Raw genomic sequence first — 27316 nt, forward strand, 5'->3', positions numbered from 1 at the left:
TTCCATAGTTGATGCATCAGTAATAGGAGATCATCAATTTGAAATTGACACTGAGAAGGAAAGAGATTAGGAAAAATATCTTTGCATCAAAAAGAGAGTTGTTAGAACACATTTATTTATGACATGGAGGAATTAAGGTGGAAGCTATTGTATCTTTAAAAGGACAAGAACTTAAATAAGGTGGAATGGAAGATGCAGTGCTATGGAGAAAATAGAACAGTGGAACAGTTAAGGATTACATCACCAAAAAGCTAGCAGAGACAGTGTGGGATGAATTATGTCCTGTGTGAAAAGTTCTTTAGCTCTAATTTTTTTTGATATTCTTATGCGCATTTGTTCAGAATCTAATTTTCAAATTTATCATTTAAAGGGAATTTAGAAGAAACAATACTGCATTCAGCTTTGTTCAATGGCAATAAGGAAATTGCAGAGTTAATTCTGGATAGGATCCCATCGCTCATCAATGAACCCATGACATCTGACATGTACAAAGGTAAAATATCTTGGATTTTAATACTTATTAGCATTAAGTGTAAGGAGCACAGAAATGTTAATTTCCTAATTCAAAAGTCCTGTAAGTACACTTACTTTATTTCAAAATTCATTTACAAAAAAATGTATGTTTATTATTAAATGTGCAAATAATTATCAGCATTGTGCAAACACCTTTATACAGAAATTGCTATCTGCCAATAAATTGCCCAAATTACAATGCTTGAAAGAACAAACAAGGGTTAATGGTAATGTGTAAATTTGCAACTTCAACTATTTTAAGCATAACAACAATTGGGACCAATGGGGAATATAGACTGGTCATTATAATCTGATCTTTAAATTCTCAACAAAAAAAAACACAATTTGTGTAACAGGTTCAGTAATAATTTCTTAGATTCACCTAGGAAGGAAACCAAGTGTTGATGAGCTGAGGAAAGGGAGGGGCTGTTGTTGCATTTCTATCCAGTAGAGACATGTTACTGATTTAGGGGAACTTGTCCAACACTGTTGTAAAATTACTGATAGATAATCCAAAAGGTAACATTAGCAATATCCAGTAAGTGATGTATGATGTAGATCTGAGCCACCTTTCTGAATGAGAAGATCATCGAGAAATACTACACAAAATAGAGGTCAGAAAATGTTCATGTAATATACAGAAGGCCCAGTTACTTTAATATATTGTACAGAGGTCTTTCTTATTCTGTTTGCATGAATGAACTATTTCTAGTATCACTTTTCAATTTTCCTTCACCCTCTAGGTGAGACCCCCATGCATATTGCTGTCCTGAAACAAGACGTGGAAATGGTTAAGGAACTGTTGAACCGAGGTGCAGATGTGGTAAATGCACGTGCAACCGGTTCCTGCTTTGTCCCTGGAGAGGAATGTCAGTGTTATTATGGTAAATTCACTTTTATTTTCTCAGAACTAAGATGAGATAAATTATTGAAGTATTATAGCAGATTTCTAGAGGGGTGCATAGTCTTACATAACTGTAACCTCTTCATCTGCCTATTAATGAGTGTAATGTTTCAGTGTATCCTCCGTAATTTGTTATTGTTCATTCTCACTCAAAGTTGTTTGAAAATGACATCTGCATTATGTATTCTAGTGAATTTCCCTAACCGGTTTAGAATTGCTGAATAAACAGGTAGTCATCTTCAATAACTTGTAGGGGAGTTACATTAGTTTTATGTAAGAACATAATCAACAGTGAATGCTTTTCTTTGAAATAATAGTAAAATCTAGGTGCCTTAACTTATCAAGAATGATGTGTGTAGTACATCTTAAACCAATGTTATCACTTTTGATTGGAAGCAATCTCAGGTCCATTAACAAAAAAGTGAACATGTGAGTCATAGAATCATTGTATAGCCACAGCATAATAGGATGCCATTTATCTTATTTTGCTCATGTTGCCTCTTTACAGGAGCAATGCCTCACACACTTTTGCAGTTTTCCGGCAATGCTTTTTTTTTCCATACAGGTGCTTATCCATTACCAATTTGAAAGCTCCATTGTATTTGTCACCAATGTACACTCGTACTGTGCATTCTATATCTTAAATGCAGACTGCATAAATAGTCCTCATGTCACCATTTATTCTTTTTCCAGTCATCTTAAATTGGTACCCAGATCACTAAGATATATTAAGAAAGCACTCATCCACATAATGGTCCCAGTTTACTTATCTCTAGTCCAAAATTGGTGTGATCCGTATTTTAGTCAATTAAGTTGGTAATTTGGGAGTATTGCTGAGGAAAAAACAAGAATACCAATGTAAAGGCAAAAACGTATTGATGAGAGGACAGTGTTGACTAGTTAGCAAGTGGACTCAGATTTATAGAAACATTGATGTGTAGATGCACCAGTTAATAAAAACTGACAGTTAACTGCCAAGAGTTTGTTTAAATTTTAAACCAAACAGGTTGGCGCTGATTGGTCAAGACATTGCCCTGGAAAATGAACCAGTGATTGGCTGTGACCTATTTTTAAACAGGCAGTGTATGTGTACATCTTTTTCCTAGGACATACAAGTGGCTGTACTGTGAGCCTGACTGACAAGCCTAAATTGATCGTCAGTGTAATTCGTTGCATACTTGGGATTATTTGGTGAATTTTGTCAAGTTGTGAATCATGTCTAATGTTGGATGCTGTGGTGTGAGATTTGCAAGGTCCTGGGTATGGATAAACCTTGCATTTGTGAACAGTGAAAGTGATTTTCTGTTTGATATGATCCAGTTATCTTGGGAAAAATGGGCTACATTCCTAGCTTCAGCCAAGTACTGAAATATCACACTGCCCATTTATGTGATAGAGAGTTTGCATGATATATAGTGACTAGGATAACTGATCTGATCAGAGTAAGCACCATCCCATAGGATGGCTTTGATATGCCCTATTTCAGCACTAAGTGAATAACTACCTCAGGTGCTATTTACAAGTTTGCTGATAAAGAAATCTTATAATACATGGAACTGTGGTGTTAGCCACTAACAGACCTGTTTCTAACATTAAGAATCAAACACCATGGGAGTGGACTCTGATATAAATGCATTAATTGGTACCTGACAACTCTCCGTGACATTGTAGATATATTGGTTTGAAGTCACTACATCTTATTTATCAATTGGCAACATTCTAGTTATGTTTATTAGTGTGTTCCCATTAGATATTATAAATGTATACTAACTTGTGTTAAATGCTTTATACACACTGCATAGAAATGTTCTTGATTTGCCATGGTTTTGATGACTAATATCTAGGAACATCCACAAGAAAAACAGAACAGCAGTAGAAACAATTTTACTGTCGAACCCTCCTCATATTGATGATAAGAGTTTTAATCACATTTTTTTTCTTGTCTACAGGTGAATATTTGTTGTCATTTGCAGCATGTATTGGCAATGAAGAAATTGTCAGAACTCTTATCAAGCATAGTGCGCCCTTAGAGGCACAGGATTCCTTAGGTAAGTATTCTACCATTCACAAACTACCAAACCTTTGAACTTCTTCATGTGTAATTATCATTGAGAACTTATATTGTTCCCCTCAACAGATCTGTAACCCTATGAATTACCATTGTGACTAATAAATAGATTTGAAGTATTTTGTTTGCTTAAAACCATTCTGAGCTCATCATAAAGACAACAACCTTGCACAAGTTTCATTTCATATAAAAGTTTGTACGTCTTTCACAACAATATTAGAAAGATTCGATTTGGTGAATGTCAACCTTTTATTACCTCTGGATTCATTGAAGGTTCCTCCCCAAAAATGGAATTTTGGGAATAATTACATACCACAATGTAAAGTTCACAGATGTGTTTTTAAAAATTGCTTTAAAAACAGAATGACTTTAGAAAAATCACATTTTATCAGAAGCTAACCACTATTCAGTCCTCATGCCAGACAGGTAAAAGAATTGAGAACCAAAAGAAACAGATTGAAAGGAATTTGCTAAACAAGCATATTTGAGGTGAGAAAAAATATTTTAACTTCGTGAGTAGTTAAGGTACAGAATGCATTGCTTGGAAGTGTGGTGGAGTTTGGTTCAACTGATGCATTGAACAGGGTATTGGATGATAAGTTGGATAGAAATAATGTGCAGAGGTATAGTGATAAAGCAGGAGGATTCAAAGTAGATATTGATGTTCATTTTAAGAGATGGTATGCTTACAATGGACTGTATGGCTTCCTTTGGTGCTGTAACACCTCTGTGATTCTGTGAAGTTAAAGGGAGCTAGACTATAACAGATAGCATGGTTTCCTGCCATGCCATTAAAAAATATAATGGGGCGCTCTCTGGACTGAAGCTTCTGCTCACTGATGATGACTTTTGAGGAGGATGGAATTCAATTAAGTGGATTGGTGACATATCTGAATCCCACTTCCTTCTGTTACATTATCAAGTGCATTGTTTAATGGAGTCATACACACATAACACTCCAAGTGGTTTGGATACCAAAGATTGGGCAATAGATTAAAGACTGATCTTTTACCTCTGGAATCTGCATTCAAATCTATTCCTAATTAACATGTTAAATTTATCCTTTTGAGCATAAGGAAATTCGCAGGTGTCATCTCAGTCCATTTCTTAGTAGATGTGGGTATCTCTACTCTTATAAAGCCAGCACTATTTGCCAATATGCCTTAACATAAGAGGTAACAGATTTATATAGGGAAAATTACAAAAAAGTACTACATGGCACTTGTATAAACTTGGGGTATGATTGTTAGAAGAAAGTGAGGACTGTGGATGCTGGAGATCAGAGTGGAGAGTATGGTGCTGGAAAAACACAGCCGGTCAGGCAGCATCCGGGAAGCAGGAGAATTGATGATTGTTAGAGCCTTATTTCCATTTTTTTCTTCATTTGTGGAATGTTTCTGGGCCAACATGTATTTCCTGTCCTTAGCTGCCCTTGAGAAGGTATTGTGAGCTGCCTTCTTGAACTGCTGCAGTCCATGTGGTGTAAGTTGACCCACAATGCTCTTGATGAGGGAATTCCAGGATTTTGATCAAACAACAGTGAAGCAAAAATGAAATATTTCCAAGTCAGGATGGTAGTAGCTTAGAGAGAATCTTGCAAGTGGTGTGGTTTCCATATATCTGCTGCCTTGTTTTTCTAGATGACAGTAATTGTAGTTTTGGAAGGTGCTGTCTAAGAAACCGTGGTGAACTTCATTAGTGCATCTTGTAGATAGTCTACATTGTTGCTAATGAGCGTATGTTGTGGAGGGATTGATGTGGATGTGGTGCTAATCAAGCAGACTGCTGTGTCCTGTATGGTGCTAAGTTTCTTGGGTGTTGTTGGAGCTGCACGCAATCAGGTCATTAGGGAATATTCCATCACATTCCTGACTTGTGCCTTTTGGATAGCGGACAAGCTTTGGGAAGTCAGCATTCCCAGCTCTTGAGCTACTCTTGTAAGCAGAAGTTTGAAACAGAACTTACAGAGTCATGGAAGCAGACACTACCATCCAACAAGTCTACATCGAACATGTTCCCAAACTAAACTAGTCCCACTTGCCTGCATTTGTCCTATATCGCTCCAAACCTTTCTTATTCATGTACTTATTCAAATGTCTTTTAAATGTTGTAACTGTGTCTGCATCTATCACTTGTTTTGGCAGTTCAGTGCACATTCTGTGTAAAAAACATTGCCCTTCATGTCCTTTTTAAATCTTTTCCTCCCACCATAAAAACATGCTCCCAAGTTTTGAACTCTACTACCTAAGGGAAAAGACTCTTGCTATTTACTTTATCTATGCCCCTCGTGATTTTATAAACCTCTATAAGGTCAACCCTCAACCTCCTACTCCTATAAAAATCTTCCAAGCCTATTTAGTAACTCAAATCCTCCATTCCTGGCAACATCAACTTGTGAGATTCTTTTTTACCTCTCAAAAAGGGACAGATACAAAATATTCTTCCCTCTATCCTGGTGAAAATATAATGATTACTATGCAGTACTTCCCTCTTTCTTTCTTTGGAACAGGAAATATTTCACTGCAACTTATCAAGTTGGAATGAAGAGTGATCATAATGTCCTATAATCTTATCCTCTTCTGATGTGTCAGAAATGGAAATTCAAAAATAGAAGCAGGATGAGGCATTTTTCCCTCTCAAGCCTGTTCCAACAGTAAATTAGATCATGTCTGAACTTCTAACTCATATGTATTTTTCCTAACTACCTGAGCTGTTTTCCTGAGCAGGTTTTGTGGTTTACCATTGTGTTCAGCTTTAGGGAAAGGGAAACCTCAGCCCAGACAGCAAGTGAACCCACCTGACATGACATTATTCCCAAACACACATTAGCCAACTGAGCTACCCAACTCATTACAATTCATTGAGTGAGGAAATTTCTCCTCACCTTAGCCCTTTTATGCTGACATAATGAACCCTAAATCTAGATTCCCTAGAAAGGAGTAAATCCCTGCCCTCTCAAGCGCTTAAGAATTTCAATGCAATCATGTTTCATCCTTCCAAACTCTGGGGAATGTGGGCCCTTATGTTCATTCATTCCTTACAGGACAGACAGCCATCTCATCCCAGCAGTCTCTTTGAAAAAAATGTAATGCTTTTTAAAGTTAAGCTTGACATCATTCGTGACAACATATTTATTTTATCTTTGTTTGTTCTTAATGGTATTCTAAACTATATGTTTTGCCCTTCATCTAAATTTTGCAGTCATTAATTATTTCAAGTAATTAGTTAATAAAAGCAAAAGTGACGTGAGATAAAACTCTTTCATTCATTGAGTAGTTAAGGCCTGAAATGTACAATGTGAAACTGGTAGAGGCAAGTTCAGTTGAAACATTCAAAAGTGACATAGGTTCCTTTCTGAAAATGAAAAATGTGCAGGGTCACAGTAGAGGAATGACACTGTGTGAATTACTTATTTGGAGGGCCACTGTAGACATGTTGGATTATAACAGTTCTGTGATTCCGTAAAAGCAAAATTTCATATCATGGTTTAAATTTAAATCTAAGTAAAATATCATCTGTGACAATAAACATAAACCTTCTTTGTATAATTGAAAGATCAGAATTCATATTTCTTTGCCTGTACACACATCGATTTCTAAAGTGAAAATCTAGCTACAATCCCACATGGGAATAATTGTGTCCGGTTAAACCATATTCAAGTTAACCTGAATTAACCATTAAACATATTAAGGTAGCTTTGGGTTTTCAGTTTGACAGAAGAGCTCACTAATTATCAAAAGTTCATATATACTGTGATAATTCAGATTATGCCCAACCTGTTTCAAAACGGAGGAAATGACTACATTTTAGTTTCTCAATTTCCCTTTCGAGAACAAACTACGTTTGTATAATAGAATTCTCTTGGACAGGTAATACAGTACTTCATGTGTTGGTTACACAATCAGAAAAAAAACAGAAGTATTCCATGTATGATCTCATCACATCGCTTGTGTCTGAGAAACAACAGCCAAGTCTTGAGAACATTGTGAATAATGATGGCTACACTCCATTAAAGCTTGCAGCAGCTGAGGGAGATTTGGAGGTCAGTACATTGTGACTTTTAAATGAAATATGAAGATATTATTTATTAAAGTGTACAAGAGGATGGACTATTTATTTAAAGAGTCAATAATTTTAAGTACAAATCATCTCAATGGATATTAGAGTTTCTTGTGAAGGTGGGCTAGTTCATAACACACACCTTTGTAAATATTCTAATATCCATGATTTGCCTCATTCATATGTGCCTTATCAGTAAAATTTCTATTTGTAGCTGCATTATTCAGCACAATTTGCCCTAAAATGTTTACAATAATTGTCTGCATTATCACAGCAGCTCTAGGTTTTACTTTTGTCCAACTTCTTCGTCATTAATATTAGTTTCATTACACCCCAGTCAATCACTTGGGAGATTTTAAAGACTAATTGTTTTGTTCATTCAGAAGATGTTTAATGGACTCTAATTGAAATCAAACCAGTTCAAACCTTTATTTAAAAATTGTATCAAATTTAATTGAATACTTTTTTTAATACTTTAATTTAACTTTATTTTGTAGATGTTCAACTTTTTGGTGCAGAAACAAAAGAAAATATATTGGACAATGGGGACAATTTCTTACTGTGTCTATGATCTCACCAACATTGATACATGGGGTGACCAAAAATCAGTTCTGGATATCATAACAACAAGCAGGAATAGAGAGGTAACCATATGGAATGAAGCTGCCTTTTTCCATTGTAATTATCAATTAAATTGCTCATTTTGCATGGGATTGTTTTCTATTATCTTTTCCACTGAAAAGTTACATAGATAAGTATTTATATTGTTAATGTATATGAATTTAATAGAGATTGTGGCTTTATATAATGCCCCTCCAATTGAAATCTGTATTCAGCATCTCAGCCAATTTAACATTGGTTGATTTTCTAAAAATATTTTCATCACAGAATTCACATGCAAATTTTATTTGTTTATTTTCGGTGCTCTGGCTGCCATTTCATCTCCAAAATGGCATGAAAATCACCCACACGTAATTCCAGTCAGTCCACACCAGATGTCTCCTTTGGTGGATGTTTTGTGGGTTGCTGGATGGGAACAAGCACCCAGCAAATCTTAATGTCAGTCAGTGTCAAGCTGATTAGACTCTGAAGGTGATATTTTTGACCTGAATGTTCCAGCAGATTCGTTGTTTCAGTCTTGCATATCTGAACATGCATTCAATAGCAGAAGAACCAACCCCCTTGCTATCTACATCCAGCACGACCATCAGAGGTATTGAGAGGACCATCAATAATTTACAGGCTTGTTCCAAGTTAAAATAAAGTGTATGGATGTTTGTCCTGTTCCCTAAAGTTGGTAAAGCCCACAAGAAGTAGTTTGACTCATCGGTGCAAACCTGGGTACTCACTTCAAGGGTTCTGCTCACACCACATGTGCCCAGTTATTGATATGATCATCTCTATCCCTCCAGCAATATCCATCCATGTTAGCTTCAATGAGAAATAAATTGTGCCTTGTTTCCGTTTCACTTGAAAATGCCCATTGAAATGTGCCACCCTTATTGAAGGCAGATGGGCAACCTCAGAGCCCAGTGAGGACTATCTGGCCGATTGTTGTCAAGATGACCATGTCCATTAACGTCCTTGTGTCAGGCTCTTTCCAGGCAACACCTCCAAGATCTTGTAGTTTGATAAGCAATGTTGTACATGGAGGTTGCTGATGCTCTGTAAGTGAAAAAGCAGGAATATTTTGCATTCCAGAGAAGCATATGGAGAAAGAATATGGCTTTACCAGGATACCATGTTTCTTCACATTTCAAGGTGCTATTGACTGTACAGCTTATGTTTTACACATGCCATATGTAAATGTATGGCAATCACAAAGATGGTGCAATGTCGAACTGTGTGTTTTCAGACTAACAATCACACAAATTAATACACATTACTTCTATTCTGCACCAGTTCTCTCTTATATCAGCATTTGAGCCACTACATGAATCTGTAGAGTGTCTAATATTCACCAGGTCCATGACACTGATACCCATTCCACACACAGATGAATAGAACCCAAGTAACCAGAGCCATGATATCATGCACAAAAATCACTGAGCTGACTCATGTGATGTTTAAATGATGGAAGCTGAGGCATTAGCATCATTAGATGCCACATCATGGATGGATCATGGTGATGTTTATTGATGAAGTTAAAAATCACACAGTACCAAGTTATAGCCCAACAGGTTTTACAAGCTTTCAGAGTGCTGCTAGTCAAGTAGCAAGTCAGGTGAAGGAGCAGCGCTTTTTAACTTTGTCCACCCCAATCCAACACCGGCACCTCCACAACATGTTTATTATGATGTTGGCAACCCATTTCATACTTGAAATGATGTGCTCCACATTTTGCAAAAACCGTGTGAAAAGTTAGTGCTAGGCATCATGACAATGAGGCATGGCAATACAAGAAATATTTCGGTATGTCCTGATTCTGATCATGCGCATGAATTTATTAAATTTTGTAGGGCAATGCATTCAGATCCTCAAAGGTAAACTGTTGGCATTGACCACATTTGTTACTTTCTTCTATCAACTTCATAGTGTCTGTTTGAAGGGTATACTGACACAATGTGAGCTGAGGACCCCTGTCTCTCTCTCTGTCTTTCTTTCCATGACCCCCCGCCCCGGCCGGCAACCCCCGGCCACCCCATGTGCCAAGGTTTTTAGTGCTGTGCCAGAGAAGATAGGGTATGTTTTCTCCTATGTTGTCCCATTCATGTCTCTCCCTGTTAAAACTCAATTATGGAATGACTTTTTAATATCTGGTCCAGTCAAATTCACCTTCCCTGTAGGAGATGGTGTTAAGTAATGCTGCTAGCATGAATTAATGTTAACCTCTCACAAATTTGCATCCCCTGCTGAGGTTTGGAGTCAGTCAAGAGATTGTTTGGAATTGCTTGTAGATTACACCCATGTTCATGGGAGATGGACTTCCTGCATTGGAAGCACTGGGCACAGGTTAATCACATATTACAATTCCCTGCCTGTTTTTCAACTTCATTGAATTTATTGACTTAAAAATTTAAATTGGTTTCCTGATACACAATGACTTGTGACAGTTCAAAAGTGGTTTTGCTGCTAGTTCTTTGTGCTCTGGGAATTTTTTAGAAAATGAGAAAAAAAAATCACCCCTGGAATGAGGTTACAGGCATTCAATATAATCCAATGCTGATTATGAAATGATCATTTTCTTGGTAATATTTATCCTGAAAGAAATGTACATAATAAATTCAACTTGATGTCCAAGAATGTGCCATAGCAGTTGAAACATGTGATTAAATCTTCGTTTATGTTGATTACACACTTATTTAATTGCTTTTGTCCATGACTCATGACTTTGAGTACACTGACAGGAAATCTTAAAATGTTTATCACTACTCTAAACTTAATTATGTAAGTTAGCTTGCTGAGCTTGAAGGTTTGTTTTCAGATGTTTCATCACCATACTAGGTCACATCATCACTGAGAGTCTCCGTAAAGCGCTGGTGGTGGTATGTCCCACCTCTCTATTTATAGGTCTTGGTTCCTTAAGGTGGGTGATGTCATTTCTGGTTCTCTTTTTCAAAGGGAGACAGATAGGATCTAAATTGATGTGTGCATTAATGGATTTCTGGTTAGAATGCCATGCCTCGTGCATGTCTTTGTTTCGCCTTTCCTAGGATGTGTGTGTTGCCCTAATCAATGTGGTGTTCTTGGGAACTATGTATTTTTCTCGCAAATATAATGAAGGGAACAGAGACCTTAAATTCCTTCAATCAGGATTAGTGACAAGAAAATTGATGGAGCATATATTCTGCTTGTTTTTTTGTAAGATCCTGCACAGCCAGTTGTATGTTGTAGGATTTAATCTGCAAATGAACCTGACTGGTTGATTGATAGGCAGTGGCAGTCCAAGTGGCTAGCTTGAGCTGTTTCCCATTTTTTAATGTAGCCTATCATTTGTTGCTGATCACAATGGCCTTTTGGTGCCTTCTGAAATTTTATGTTTTTGTATTCTCTGTAGAAATTATGAGATAGGAATTAAATTGTTTTCTTTGTAGGTTCATAAACTCATTGATGCTAAACCAGTGAAGGAATTATTGCATCAGAAGTGGATTTCATTTGCATACAAGTATTTTCTAATGTGGATGTTTTCCTATAGTATGTACATTACAATATTCACCATCTCAAGCTTGTACCGGCCCTTGAAACCAGTTCCACCTGGCCAATTTGGTGACTACATTGTTAAAACACAAAAGACTCTCGCAGTAAGTATAGTACAGCATGAAAATTTCAATGCTAGAGTTGTAAAGATAGTATTTCACAGTTTGTGAACTGGTAAACACTTTATCAAATACAGTAATAAATCACTTTTAATCTATATAGAAAGCTTGTATGGTTGCTGTATTAACTGCTAAACTGTTGAAATGTCCCAATCCAGTTTGGGAACGTCAGAATGAGACATTCCATCCCAGCTAAATATATTTGTTTTACACAATCCCTAATGTACTTTAAGATCAGGTAAGAAGGATTATCACTCAATAAATTTAATTCCAAGCAAATCAATTGATTTTAACAATAGACGCTGAGAGTTGTAGGTAGAAGCAGTTAACTGGGAAAGTAGATTGGAGGCTTACAGTATTCAATGACACCAGCAATGATGTACAGAACAACCTCGGTTATCCAAACATCAATTATCCAAATTTTGGATTGTCCGAACAAAATCTCAAGGTCCTGTAAAAACATTATCCATTATCCAAACAATCAGTAATCTGAACAATCAGTTATCCGAACAGAATACTCCCCGCTCGTCTTGGTCGGTTGTTTGAGATTGTTCTACATTCACATAGTTTTAGAAGATAATGACAGTCAAAGTTGTTAAAGGTATTGCATTGTGAATTAATTGTAGGATGTGGGTGCTAATAAATAAATATAACCCAAATTCAAACCAATGGTCATCCAGGTAAAATAAAATAAAAATAAAATTGAATGTAAAATCTTACATGTGTATTAGGGATTTATTGTAAACAGTGTAACAGTCAAACATTCAGTTAATTTTCTTCCTCATTGGCTAAATGTCAATTCTTTCTCTTTGGTTACTAGATCTCTTTTTATCTTTCCTGCTTGAACATTCTACTTTCATGTTGTCTGGAACAGTTCAACAACCAAATATGTAAATGGTGGGAACTTAAATGCAAAGAGATAAAGATTATTATCTACTGTTAATACCAAACCAAGAACAATTAAAGCCTGCTGGAATGAAGCTCAGAAGTTACAAACATAAATAGACTGAGTTAACTGACAAGAGGCAGATGCAGTTTAAAGCAGAATTGAAACATACATGAAATTTTTCAATGCAGTGTTGGAAACAAAGATACCTAGCATGTACATATATAAATCTTTAAACTTGAATGAGTAGGTTAAAACTCTCTGAATAAAATTAATTTTGAGTTGTACATTTTGCAATGAAGCTCTGGATATCCCATTTCCCAAATAATAAATGCAACCTTATGTCTCTTCAGTTGGATATAATAACTGTAGGAAAAGAGAAATGCAAGTTTAACAGGATGAAAACTCTGATATAAGCAAAGATTCAAACAAATAGGGCTGTATTCTCACAGGTAGTGATTGATGCCAAATCAATTTTCGCATTACATATTTTGAATTATTATAAAAAGTTATGAGACTAAGTAGGGAAATAGGAGGGGACATGCCTAATGTTGTGAGGGCCAGAAAAGTCAAATTAACTCCAGATTAGCTCTTAAGAAGTCTTAACAGTGTCAACCAAAAATGGAAGAGTTATGTAGTTAAATATTGTGCTAACTACATTGATTGTATTTCTAAATAATGTTCTTATACAATATTTTTACATAAAGCCAAACACTGTAGCTCCATTGCTAATTTGTCAATTAATAATTAGTCAATAAGTAGCAGTTTATATGACGCAAGTGAATTGTTACTTATAATGGACATTTTCACATAGTGTTTTTATAGTGCCTGTTTGTCACTTCCAGTAGCGGTTCATTGATATTTGTATATTATGCTATTAAGAATAATTATTTGCATATGCTACAATGATTTATTTAACAAAGTAAACATTTTAGGAATCCTATCAAACAAAGGAAGACTACTTGAGACTCCTGGGTGAGCTAATAACTATCGTAGGAGCACTGGTAATACTCATCAGTGAGGTAAGCTGAGAAACATTATTGAACTCAGTTATAAACCAGAAGTAGGAACTTGTGCATTACCTCCAGTAGTTACAAAAACATGTATATTGTATCATGTAACTATTACCTTTGTTTTAGATACTGTATTTATACAAGATTGGTCCAAAAAATTACTTTGGAAATACATCAATTGGAGGACCTTTCCCACTACTACTGTAAGTACATGATCATTCATTTTCACCCTTCTTGTTTGTAGCAATCTATTGGAATGCATGTCAAAAAATAATAATTGCTAATGTTCTGGTGTCCAACTGCCCAGACTACCTAACACAAATGTACGACACATTAAGCATGCAAATCAGGAGCTGAATGCTGATGTTTGGACCCCATTTAAGAATTTGGCAAAATTTAGACTTCAGTCAGTTTTACAAAATCTACACCTGTCTAATCAACGATCATTAAAGAGATTCAAATGAAGAACAGATGAAATTTTAATTTGTTGATTTGACTTAATGTGGTAACAAGAGAAGCAAGTATTTTTTATCTGGTAGTTCCACAGAAATTCTGTGAGAAGTTCTTCTCATTTTCCTCCATATCTTATTTGCTGTAGGTTGGATCAATGCTTGATTTTTGTACTGTAATACAGTGAAAAGTATTATTTTGCTTGCTATACAGGCAGATCGTACCATACAAAGTGCACCAGGGTAACAGAGCAGAGTGCAGAATACAGTATCACAGCCACAGAGAGAGACCAAAATTAACTTTTGAGAGGTCAATGTAAAAGTCTGATGACAGCACAGAAGAAGCTGTACTTGAATTTGTTCATACATTTACTCAAACCTTTGTATCTCCTGCCTGACGGAAGAGGGTAGAACAGAGTATAATTGGGGTGGGTGGGGTCTTTGATTTTGCTGGATGATCGATTATCTGAGAAAATTGAACTTGACCAGCTAGCTGCAACAGTGTACAGAATTGATTTATTAGCTTCTGTAACTGAGACCCAGGGCCTAATTTCTTTGTGTGCCTCAGCTCTTAATCATTGGGTGTGCATTGTTGTTGGTCAATTTTCCAGCCAGAAAATCCCAGTGTTGTCAGACTGGGTTCAGCAATTGATTAAAGTCTGACAAATCTTGTGTGCAGCTCTGTTTAGCATGCTATGGAATAGTGGTTGTTATGTATTGTAATTGTATATATTATGTTGGGACAGAATCCTTTTAAGAATTGAGTCATGTGAGCACTGGTGAGTCACACTGGATAGTCATTAGCCAGGTTTAGAGGTTTGTTCAGACTTTTATTGAACTTGTAAAGAGTGCACAGCTATGGAATAAAACCTCTCTGTTGCATTGCAATAAATGATGTGTTCCAATGTTCTTTAGTTCTGACTGAAGCCTAATAACTACTTAGTACAGAATACTTTGGAAGTTTGCAGAATAATTGGACAAGGATCATTCCAACTTTAGTAGCTTGAGCAAGGAGGAAAGCATTAAAACATTGCCATCACTTAAAAATGATTAATTATGCTTACAGCGTTATACATACTGTAACATAATAATAAATTGCCTTTGATAAATTTAATCAAGAATCCTACTTTACAATAAGGTAATATAGTAAGTTCAGAGGATCTGAGAACAAATTAGTGAAAAGGAAATCATTCTAAGATATTAGAGGGAATGTCTTCATTTAAAAGAAAGTAAATATTCAGAATAATCCATTAGGTAACACTGTGGGAAACTAACTTCAGGGATTTTGGAATTTAAAGGCTGAAAATATCAAGTACTCATGCTTTTTTGGGCCAAATGACTTTTTCTTGTTCTTTACTTTCATTATCTTCATATAATTTAAAAGTGTAGTGTATATTTTTCTTTACTATATTTTGTGCATAAATTGTTTGAGTCTTCCATGAAATTGATGGATGTTAGCAATTTGGATATTTGGAGATCAGATTTGGAGATCATTAATGGTGAACCCTTTACCCTGTCCTAACAAATCCCTTGATTCTAACTTTGCACATACATCGCTTTTTGTCCCAGCAGTGTGTTTCTACCTTCTTCAGAAGCCCCTCTGATTTGAGATATATTCCCAGTATAGGAACAGAAAAGAACGGTAAATTTTGATTACTGGCTCACAAGCTCAGGCCTTTTCAAAGCCATTCAAAGTCATTTGAAATACAGGCAGGTGTCACATATTTGTAATTGTATGGAATGTATACATTTCAAATTACAACTAAATTGAGATTGTCTATAACTCGACTGTCATAACTGGCTTTAAACCCAGAAACAACTAAATATCTTGTTAACCTAGTATACCACTTAATTCTTACCTTACATATGGCTTTAGTCAATTTTTAAATAGTGAAAGTTGAATTGTTAACAGATTAAAGTATTTTGCTGACTACTGCATGACTGATCAAGTTTTATTTGAATCCCCTATAGGTAGTCAGCGATTAGACATTAAATAAGTTTGAATAGCAAGAAAAAATAGCTTGCATTTATATAACAACTTTTTAGCTTCAACAAATCTCAAGGCATGTCACAGCTGGTTAATTATTTTAGAGGTGCAGAACTGGCCTTAAAACAGCATGTTATGGCAATAAACTTGGCAATCAGTCCACTTAATTGTGGAAAAGACCACTCATTAGTCTCTCGGCATGAATAAGCTTATGGCGGGTTGACATTTAGACTCCTTATTATCTCAGTTATGCCTGAGCCCACCAGAATTTGGTAGTGCCTTGTGATTTACATGAGAGACCCACAATTTCCCTCAACCTCGAAAAGACAGTAGGTCCATTTTGCAAGAAGCAATTAATGCCCAATTGGGGAACCTGGGTGAGCAGTGTTGTGGACATCGAAAACTATGCTCCTCACTTTATCTCCAAACTACCTAGATGCTACCCCTACAGCCATCTCACCCATGACTGTCATCCTGTCCTTACTCACCTTGTACCCTGTGTCCCTCAGTGATTCTAGGTCCCTCTCTGTGTGCGTTACCTGCAGTAACCACCATTTACTCAGGATCCTAACTCTTGGGGAAGGTTGGCCAGATAAGCACTTAATCTGGCTTAATTTGCCTTTCAGGTTTCCCACTGTTTGCTAATCAGTGGGCTTAAATCATGTCAATTACATTAGCTTTGTCTCAATTACATTAGCTTTGTCTCAATTACATTAGCTTTGCTGCAATGCAGGCAAGCACAGAAACCAATTTGCAAGAAAGGCACCATAAAGAGCAGAGCGACAAAATAGTTTAGTAATCAAATGAGCTATTTTAGTGTTGTTGATTCATGGGTAAGTGTTGGCAAGGACTTTAGAAATTACTTCCTCCTGGTTGTCCACTTGAGAGAGCAGATGGGATATAATTTTAATGTTTCACTGAAAGACGATGCCTCCACAGTGCAGGACTTCCTTCTACTGCACTGGGAGTGATGTTGTATCCATGACATGTATTCAGTGAAGAGCAACACTAATGAGCCAAGAGAGAATGCATATAATGTTGAATAGATATATATTTATATAATGTGTCATGATTTTTCATGATTTCTTTTGTTGCTCCAGCACATAAATGTTATATTTTTGGAAGAAGATATGGGAAGACTATAACTAATTTTTGCAAAATTATATCTATATAAAATATTAAAATTACTCACTCCAAGTTTAACTTTATGGTTGATCATGATGCACCTTTCTATTGCTCCAGGGTCTGTTACTCCCTTTTAATTGCTGTGGCAGTCATTATGAGAATCCATGCTGATGCTGGAGAAGCAGTTCCAATCTCCTTTGCTTTGATCATCGGGTGGTGCAACACCATCTATTTTGCCAGAGGTTTTAAAACATTTGGGAAATTTTCTATTATAATACAAAAGGTAAGAAAACAGGCTGAAGTCATTTAGTAAAGTCGGCCAAGAGCTATAACATAATAGGCCAGAGTTTGTGGTCAAAATTATGGTAACATTAACAACCCTCATCATTATTGATATTCAAAGCACATATCAACTTCAGGCGAGAGAAAGTAAATGTTTTAAAGGGTAAAAGCTGTCTAAGATGTGTCACTTTATTATTAGATTCTCAAAAACAGTATCTCCATGTTTAACATTCCATTAATACAAATTAAATAGTGTGTCATTCCGCCACCTCAGTAATAGTTATAAACTAAATTTGCCTGAAAGTAGGGGTTTGTCTATTTAAGCCTAAATACCCTTTAAATGGTGTAATAAATCTTAATTTTAGCTGACCAACCTCTTTGGCATTGCAACTTAATTATTACAAGTGTGGACTCTCATTCACTAAATTTTAATTACAGATGTTTATATTTACATATTATCTGTCATGTCTCCTTAATCCATTCTTTCTTTCTCTTCCATTGTTTTGTTCTTTACTTCATTTGATATTAAATTTAATGTTATTGTAACTTATTCTTACTGGTTCAAAGTCTACACTATCCAATAGTTAAAGATAGATACAGTTTTATAAAAAGAACTTGCATTTCTGTAACAATTTTCACAACTCCACTGTGTACTAAAACACTTGCCAGCAATCTTAATGTGGTTGAAGTGTGGTCACTGTTGTGATATAAGAAATATGGCAGCTAATTTATGCAGAAATCCTACAAACAGCAATGTAGTAAGGACCAGATAATCTGCTTTTTTAATCATTAAGGGACTAAAGTTGAATAGGACACCAGAGATAGCTTCTTTGCCCTTCTTTGAAATAGGGCTAGGGGATTTCTTTTACATTCACCTAAAAGCAGTTTAATAACAATTCATTCAAGTTAAGAGATAAATTGTCTTGGATTAATAACTGATCCAAAAGTCAGCACATTAGAGAATGTCACATGCCCTTATTAGCAAATACAGTAGTTTGGCTTGAATCCACAACCATGTAGTTCTTGAAAGATAAATTATATGAATGGAAGCAAGCTGACAGCGATTATTTAATACACTCTATTATTCCTTGAAATGAATTTTTCCTTTAATTTATCATGAAATCCCTCCTCTAAAAACGTTAACTAGAAAATTGATTGAAGCAATCATTTTTTATTTTCCTTGCAATTTTTCTCATGTCATGGGCCACTTGAAACATGGTACCAAGAGGTAGGAATCAATTTTTGGAAATTCATTCATTTAATCTTATCTAATGCAAATAAGAGACAATAAAAACTCAACTGACATCTTGTTCTGCAGAGGTCAGAGGCCATTTTGCATGATGTGACAAAATACCTAAAGATATTATGGTACTGAAATAAGTACATGGCAGCCTCTAATGAAGGAAACTGGAAAATGTCTTCAAAGGATATTTTCATTTAATTGGTTTTTTGAGTCCTCAAAATCATGCTTGACCACCATTTCTTTGGGGCAAGATGAGGAATGGGGGTCAATAAGAAACATGGAGACAGAAACATGTCTGTCAATTTGAAGCACAAATCACTGGTTGTGGAGTAATGTTCCTTTTATCACCAGTACTAAAATTAATTCCATAGATGTCATAAGATTTTGAAATGTTTCAAATTTAGGCAAAGATCAGATGTTATTTTTGTCTACTGGAAAAGTATCAAAAAACTACAATTAACAAACTTATTGTTGAAACAATATATTTCTAAGGGTATGTAGTGAAATCTAAGAATTCCATTCTGGATATTGCGTTGGTGTACTTTAATGTTCTTGTAGATTTGTTTACCTAATATTTTCATTGTTAATGAGAATAGGTAAATATGCCCTTTTTTGGTGATAAAGCAATTCATTTAGAATATCAAGTTACATATTTATCATTTATTTTTGCATTCTTTATCATTAATGATTTAAACTCATTCAGCTATCTTAGATGCTGAGAGAAATAGCAATTGTACCCAAATATCATACTTGTGTATCTCATTTCCTTACAGCTAATATTTGGAGATTTTATGCATTGGTGCTGTCTTGTATTTATCTGTATCATTGGATTTACCTTTGGTATGTGTTTCATCTGAATAAATATCCATTTGTAACTCTTTTTCTAACAAAAATAGAATGGCAGCTGGAAAATGTTTTGGTCTAATTTTATAAGTTAAACTCTTGCTGCTGATAAAGAAGTAATTTAGAATAGGAGAATGTGTGCTCCTCCCTACATCAAACCTCTGTTTTTAAAAAAGAACAGTAATTTTAATTGCAGGTCTAGATGTACATCACCAGTGCTTGCTCATTATAATGGTCTAACTGCCATATTGTTAGCTGGGAGAAATACTTGCTCTCCTCAACCAGTTTTGGTATCAAACCATTCTTCATTGTTTAATTTTAAGTTGCCACTTTTTTTTTCTCTATAATCTTTGCTCAAAATGTTAAAATGTAATGATGTGGTGTTAGTTACTAACATCAATACTTTGACTTTAGGTACATACGTAACTAGTTTTAAATATTGTTGATCTTGGTCTTACTGCAAATCAATAAATTGTAATAAAAGAATAAGTAAAATAACATTTAGGATACTGTAGTGATTGTGGAAGTTTTAATTGATAAAGTCTATGTTTTCTGAAATGACCTTGTATTTCATTTCTTTCCTCTAGCATTTTACCTTATGTTTCAGACTCTGAATTTGGCAGATTATCCGTATTTTAGGGATTTTTCAATGACATTGCGCACCACGTTTGAGTTGATGATGGGATTGATGGATATTCCTCTTCCTTATAACAAGCCAACTCCCAACAATATCTATATTGCTTATGTCATGTATATGCTGTTTGTATATCTCCTGCTGTTAAATTTGTTGATTGCAATGATGGATGACACATACTGGAGAATTGCACCAGAGACAGAGGAGCTATGGAAAGTACAGGTAAACTTTGCTTTCTTTTAATGTAGCTTGTTAGCCACAACAAATTAAATAAAGGACAGGCAGACATTATGATCAGGAGTGAGGCAATATAATTCATACTGAAACATGGCATCACTTATTTATGGAATATACTATTTTTGTATTTGGCACAATCATTTTGTGGCGATATAGCATGATATGATGAATCAATTTTCTTCAAGACTGCAGTAACTTGGCACACTCAATCCAATTATTTAAGCAGTAGGAGAAAAACTAGCTCATATTTTCTGCGAGGTTAATGATAAGTATATTTTTCCAGTCTCTGTGCCTGTGTATGTATAAATATCTTGACCAAACATTTGGATTAATTTACAACAGATTGTGCTTTCATGGTTACTACTTATTATTGTTCCTTCCCAGATTGCAGCCACCATACTGCTTCTAGAGCAACGAATGCCATCATTTCTGAAGATCCGCTCAGGAGTTCCAGGAAGATCTCTGGGTTTTGATGATGACAAGTGGTATATTGGGTATCTAGAAAATTATGTTTCATGATTTCTCATATTCATAACTAAGCCAAAAATGTGTTTTCCTTTATCTGAACTGTGTATTTTTATATAGGGTTGAGGAGATTCTCCCTGAGACAGAAGGAGGAGCTGGAATAAGCACACAGAGATATTCACAAAACATAAGATGGGACGTGGTTAGAAGAAATCTTGGAAAAATCATAAACATGAAAGATTCTTCTGAATCTACCATTTTATAAGAAGCAATAGTGAATTAATAATCTGTTTCTCAAATGAACTATGTTTAATTAAAATTGCTAAATTTTTGATGTTAGTTATTTCCCATATAAAGGCTGAAAAAAATCGAAAGCAGTTATTTCCCCTAAAAATATTATGTAGCTCCTATACTATGAATAACCTTAGTGGAGTTATTTTTCACGTTTTATTGTTCAAAGGTAAGGCCTGTTTTCCTGAAAATATTAAACTTTTTTAGCAAGCAATGTGTTGGAACCTTTGGTCCAGAAGACTCCATGCAGTTGGACCTCAAAGCTGTAAGTGGCCATTTACTTTGTTTTGGCATGAAGTTATTTTACACAGGAAGTGTTCTGAACATCTGGACAAGTAAGCCATTTGATAACTGGAATCTACACAGAAATGATCAGATGGCTGTAAAGAAAGCTTTTATTATAATATTAAGTAGTCTCTTGGGAAATCTAGGTCAAAAGGAGCAAAGGAGATAAGTTAAACTAGGAAATAGCGATTTCAAGTTGGACTTCCATGGAATCTCAATGATTTCCAAAGACAGACGGGACCGATTTCAGTATGCCAACCCCTATTCCCAGTGCACTCAATTTATGTCAAAATTGTATGAAGATGTGGTTATTGTAGATTGCAAATCAGTACCCCCATCCTGCCTGGCTCCACTTAAGAGTCCTAGTCCTCCACAGACCAGGTTTTCAAGGAGTTCTGAATCACTGAACCTTCAAGATATTGTGAACCATAGTCTGGATATTGAAACGGTTTGAAAGGTAAGTTCAAATGTTCTCACCTATACCCCCCCCCACCCAATCCCAATGTATGCCCCTTCATCCACTCATCATAGTCCCTCAGTAGCCCCCCGGTCTACCTATACCCCCTTATTCTTATGCCCATTGCACTTCATAAACTACAGACCAAACTGTGACCAAGCCCCCAATTGCCATGTACATTCTATGCAGAGCTATTAGTAATAATGTCATGCGTGAAAAAAGATCTTAAAATATTAGTCATTAATCCATTACTATCTGGAAATACTGTTTTTACCACTGGTTATAAAGATACCAATCACTCAGATTTTCAAAGTATAATGTGTGTGGTGGCAATCAGATGGGTTGCTTTGAGCTAGACGGTGTCATGCATTTTTGGTGCATTTGGAGCTGTACTCCTCCAGGCTAGTGGAGAATATTCCATCACACTCCTTATAGATTATAGGCTGTATGAATATGTTATTGCAAAATTTTCAGCCTTTAACCTGCTCTTGTCACCATACTTTGTCAAAGGCTGGTAAAGTTAAGTTTGTAGTCAATGGTAAGGCTCCTGTGAGGTTGATAATCGATATTCAGAGTTAGTAATGCCATTCAATATTAAGGGAGATGGTTAGATTCGTTGCTTAGCACTCTTGTGGTGTTAATATTACTTGTCACTTATCATATGAAGCCTGAATGTTGTCTAAGTCAATTGGCAAAAAGGTAACCGTTATCCATTCATAGTTATGCAGCAGAGCAATGTTATTATGAATACCAAATATCATATTTTTCTTTTCGGAAAGAAGTTTTGTGCCCTTTTCATTACTATTACAATCAACAAACAAAATTAGATAAATGTAATTTTGTTGTGGAAATGTTTCTTTAATTTAAATGATATTAATCATTATGGATCAAAATATGGACATAGTATGGCACATCATTTATTCTCTTGTACTGCAGTAAATTTCAGAGTATCTGTTGTTAGCAAGATAAGTTTAAGCTTGCTGTGTCAAGTAATGGACTATTTATAGAACAAACAGGATCAAAATAAAAGCAGTAATTAAATACATTTTCAGTTAATCTGTTTTTCTTTGCTTCTCACCTGCGTTCTTTGACTGAATGGATGCCTGATACTACTGAATCTGACTATGTATATTTGATCAAATATATCTGAAATTCAATGAAAGATCCTGGTCCCCGTCTCTCTGATATACCGAGTGTTGGTGTGTGTGTCTGTGGTGTGCGGGGTGGGGGGTTATGAGTGTCTATGAGACAGTGTGTACGCACACACATACACACACTTTCTCACAGACACTCATAATTCCCACACCCCCACACACATACACCCACATGCACCCATACACATATAAGTTTGTGGCGTGAATTTGTACTTGCAGAATTACATTTTATTTTGCTCAAAAACTGCATGAATCCTGTAAATCCATTTTTTAGATAAGAATCAGCCTGACCATTGTGACACAGACAGCCTCACAGGGAGTTAACACCTTCAATACCTTATCTGGGCCAAGATGACACCAATTGTTAAAGTGCACTTGAGAATGGTTTTGTGATTTACACATAAAAGAACTGAAACCAACATGGTCATTCTAAAAGATGAGAGACTTAACAAACAATCCAGGTCTTTTTCAACATATAATTTCAGTTACATCACACTGTTAACTTTTGCTATAAATTCTGTGTCTTACAATCTTATTCTCCATAATCACCTGATGAAGGAGCAGCGCTCCGAAAACTAGTGCTTCCAAATGAACCTGTTCTACTATAACCTGGTGTTGTGTGATTTTTAACTTTGTACACCCCAGTCCAACACTGGCATCTCCAAATCAGGTGTGCATTCAAGGTCCCCTTATTTAAGGAAGGAGATAAATGTTCAGCCAAATGGTTCAGAAAAGACGTATTGAATTATTTTCTGGAGTGAGTGGGTTTTCTAATGAGGATAGTTTAGGCAAACTAGACTTGTTTCCATTGGAATTTAGAAAAGTGATACATATACTTGATTGATGTATGGGGCCTTGACAAGGTGAATGTGGAAAGGATTTTTCCTCTTGTAGGTGCATCAGTACGAGGGGACACTTCTAAAATTAGGATTTTTCCTTTTAGGACAGAGATGAAGAGAATTTTTTTTCATAGGGCTGTGCATCTTTGAAACTATTCTTCAGAATGCAGTGAAAGTAGGGTCATTGAATGTTATTTAGGACAGGGATGAATAGATTCCTTTTATGCAAGAGAAGATTATCATGGGTAAATGGGAGTATAGAATTCAGAATACAAATATATCAACCATTGCCTTATTGAATGGTGAAGCAGGCTAAAGTGGTCAAATGGTCTACTTCTGCTCCTATTTCATATATTTATATCTGCTTGACGTACAACCATCAGCTGAGATTATAACAATATGTATTGCTCGTAAGTCAAACAGCAATACAGCATTATTCAAATTTTATTGCTTTTATATTAATGGAATCAGAAGAGAAAGCTCAAAAAGTACCAAACTTCGGGCAAATTATCTGGGGAGAAAATGGATTGATTTAATTTTGTATTAATACTGTACTGGTAAGTTTACATAAGAAACAGGAAAATTATGTCTCTTCAATAAATGTTGCTAAAAATGTTAGGACTCAAGTTGAGAGAAATGTGGAAGTCTAAATGGGCTTCACAATTCACTCTGAATTGCTGTCAAGGCTGGTACTATATTTATTTCCCATCCACAGGTGGCCAAAGAATAACATTGGAATTTTCAATTATTTTAACCCAAATTCAACATCTCAAATAGGTAGTGGATTTGGAATGACATTATTATGTTGTTGGTTGAGATATCAGGATGACTAGTCCAATAAAATATCTATTTCTATCACCTGTTTAATGATGCTACATATTTAATCAATGCAGAATACAATTAACAAAACAAGTAAATTATATGAACTGCACAACCTTCAGAGGAAGTCATGATTGGATTGAATGCTCTGGGCAGGTGCTGTATATAAATCTGATCACCAAGGACAGTTCCACAGTAGTTTAGATCAGAGTGGTGTTGGAAAAGCATAGCAGGTCAGGCAGCATCCAAGGAGTAGGAAAATTGACGTTTTGGGCAAAAACCTTTCATCAGGCAGGGCTTTCCAGCATCTGCAGTCCTCACTTTTGCCTAATTCCACAGTAGTGTCAAATGACCTGGAATCTCCTGAGAACCAATTTGACACTGTATTGGAGGGATTTGAGGTTCTTTCTGGATTATGATGCTTGGAATGTCACAACTATCTTGTAATCTGTGACAAGCATTTTCAAAGACTTTTTAGACAAAATCATATGTAAAATTGAATTGGATTTGTTTATTACACATCTGTAAAGCATTATTCTGTGAACATATTTATGCACCAATGTAATTCATCAGCACTTTTTAAACAATTTAAAACATTTTCAGAATAATTAAATTAAAAAGTAACATGTAATAAATATTCAACACTCATTACTTCTAAGTTATTTAACCATGATTAAAAATGGTTCAAAGTGATTTATGAAACTGTCTTGTAAAAGCAGCTCTTCATTAATAGTTAGGAAATAGTGCATGTTCTGGAGATTACAAGACGGTCCACTGGTGCACAGTCAACTAGCAACTTAGGAATTCCATCTAATATCTTCAGGTTTGGCAATGAAGAGAACACTCTGGAAATAATGAAACATTTATTCTTAAACTTTTAAAGTAAAATTATTTTTTTTCCTCATGGTTTAAATCAGTCAATCAGAAAACATCACAATTTTATTCCCTAAGTATTATGTTTTCTCAGTCTTGGATTTTGTAACAGTTAATTGGTTGTCATTATTGAAATGGAAAAAGAGTGAATATAAAATGATTAATTTCACTGCTTTAAGCCTGAGAAACTGACTCTAGCATGCCACAGCACTTGCTCAATTGCAGTCCAGTTACAAAATAGGTCCTCAATGGGTGTTAAACCTTCTAGCTTTATGTACAATTGACCTCACTCATTAAAGGGAGTACTGACAAAATGACAGTCATTATACTTCTGATATGTTTAATCATGTGCACTCTCTGACAAAAAAAAAGATAAATTATAGACATATCTTGTGCCCAAAAATAAAATCTAACTAAGTCCAATCCAGTTCCCTGCCTTTCTGTTCCTCTAAAAGCTGAACTGGAATAACATTATGCTGAACTGGAATAACATTATGTCAATACCAAATTTCAAATGTTTGGTGCCATTCCCAGTCAGCTTAATTTGCTTGGTCTTTTATCATTAGCAACTGGAGACTTCAGAGGAGAGCAGGGACCAGCAGGCCACTGTAGAATTTAAAGGGGGGGAAGCCACTTCTAAGTACTAACTCAGGTATAGATATTTTCTAAACAAACTGTTCTGTTAGTATACCCCTTTGGAGTAGGTGGGGCTTGGACTTGGGTCTATTGGCTCTTCCTTTGTACAAAGTACACTAACAATTTGATGTAGAGATTTCCAACTGTCTGCCCATTCACCTTTATTCCTGGCTTAAAAGATTACAGCCCCTGGCCAATCAAACTGGCTTTTCAAATTATTAACATACAAATATACAACAAATAAGTAGACAATCCACCCTGTTTTTTCAAGTGCTTAATTAATTTCTAATTTCAATTTGTAGCAGACTCAGAGCTGCTTCTTGTAATGACTAAATCCATGGGGGGAAGAAATTACTGCAAAATCTGAAAGTAGCAAAGTTGTGACTTAAAATAGGTGTTTAATTTGGAAAATATTGAGCAAACAGTTAAGCTCACATGAAGATATGAGAAGTGATTTCTGCTTGTCATTTCTGATGAAGAATGTAACATTTAGCCGAGAATCCAGGACTTTCCCATGGTTACCAGAACCTCCCTCTCCACTGTTCCTCAGATTCGGGAATTTACTCTGTGATGTCAGACACTGAAACTTACTTCAAAAAACTACAGTTCCTGTAGTATCATCACTGTACTGTCAGACCCCAGGCCACTTCCCCAAACTATGGATCCTGATGAAGGGCTTTTGCCCGAAATGTCAATTTTGCTGCTCATCGGATGCTGCCTGAATTGCTGTGCTCTTCCAGCACCACTGATCCAGAATCTGGTTTCCAGCATCTGCAGTCATTGTTTTTACCTATGGATCCCAGAGCACCACCCTCAATGATGATAATGCAGTGATCTAAAACCAAAGACCTTTCAGTGGAGCCTCTGGTGTCTCTGGTTGCTTTTGGGATGGTCCATGTGACACCCCATATTGGGAAGGAGACCTCATTTGTGTTTTCTATGCACCCCCTGAAAATATCCAAATTGATATCATTTTAACATCAAACTGCCATTTCATC

General features: G+C 35.7%; 2 protein-coding genes across 2 annotated transcripts in view; one reads left to right on the plus strand and one right to left on the minus strand.

Moving 5' to 3' along the window:
• LOC122555902 (transient receptor potential cation channel subfamily V member 6-like) overlaps positions 1-23036 on the plus strand; it is a 36572-nt gene extending 13536 nt beyond the window's left edge. The window contains exons 4-16 of the mRNA XM_043702167.2: positions 371-493; positions 1257-1397; positions 3367-3465; positions 7355-7527; positions 8042-8188; positions 11579-11785; positions 13622-13708; positions 13826-13902; positions 17378-17543; positions 19559-19625; positions 20216-20484; positions 20884-20993; positions 21085-23036. Of these exons, the coding sequence (XP_043558102.1) occupies positions 371-493; positions 1257-1397; positions 3367-3465; positions 7355-7527; positions 8042-8188; positions 11579-11785; positions 13622-13708; positions 13826-13902; positions 17378-17543; positions 19559-19625; positions 20216-20484; positions 20884-20993; positions 21085-21229 (1811 nt within the window). The 3' untranslated portion in view covers positions 21230-23036. The remainder of the gene's footprint in view (positions 1-370; positions 494-1256; positions 1398-3366; positions 3466-7354; positions 7528-8041; positions 8189-11578; positions 11786-13621; positions 13709-13825; positions 13903-17377; positions 17544-19558; positions 19626-20215; positions 20485-20883; positions 20994-21084) is intronic.
• Positions 23037-25332: 2296 nt separating this feature from the next.
• The window catches only part of LOC148148317 (uncharacterized), a 37149-nt gene continuing 35165 nt past the window's right edge, over positions 25333-27316 (minus strand). Inside the window, exon 7 of the mRNA XM_087993251.1 lies at positions 25333-25654. Coding sequence (XP_087849377.1) covers positions 25543-25654 — 112 coding nt within the window. The 3' untranslated portion in view covers positions 25333-25542. The remainder of the gene's footprint in view (positions 25655-27316) is intronic.

This window comes from Chiloscyllium plagiosum, unplaced genomic scaffold, assembly GCF_037043375.1.
Source record: "Chiloscyllium plagiosum isolate Xiang-an unplaced genomic scaffold, Cpla_swu_hap1 HiC_scaffold_13, whole genome shotgun sequence".
Classification (NCBI taxonomy): Eukaryota; Metazoa; Chordata; class Chondrichthyes; order Orectolobiformes; family Hemiscylliidae; genus Chiloscyllium; species Chiloscyllium plagiosum.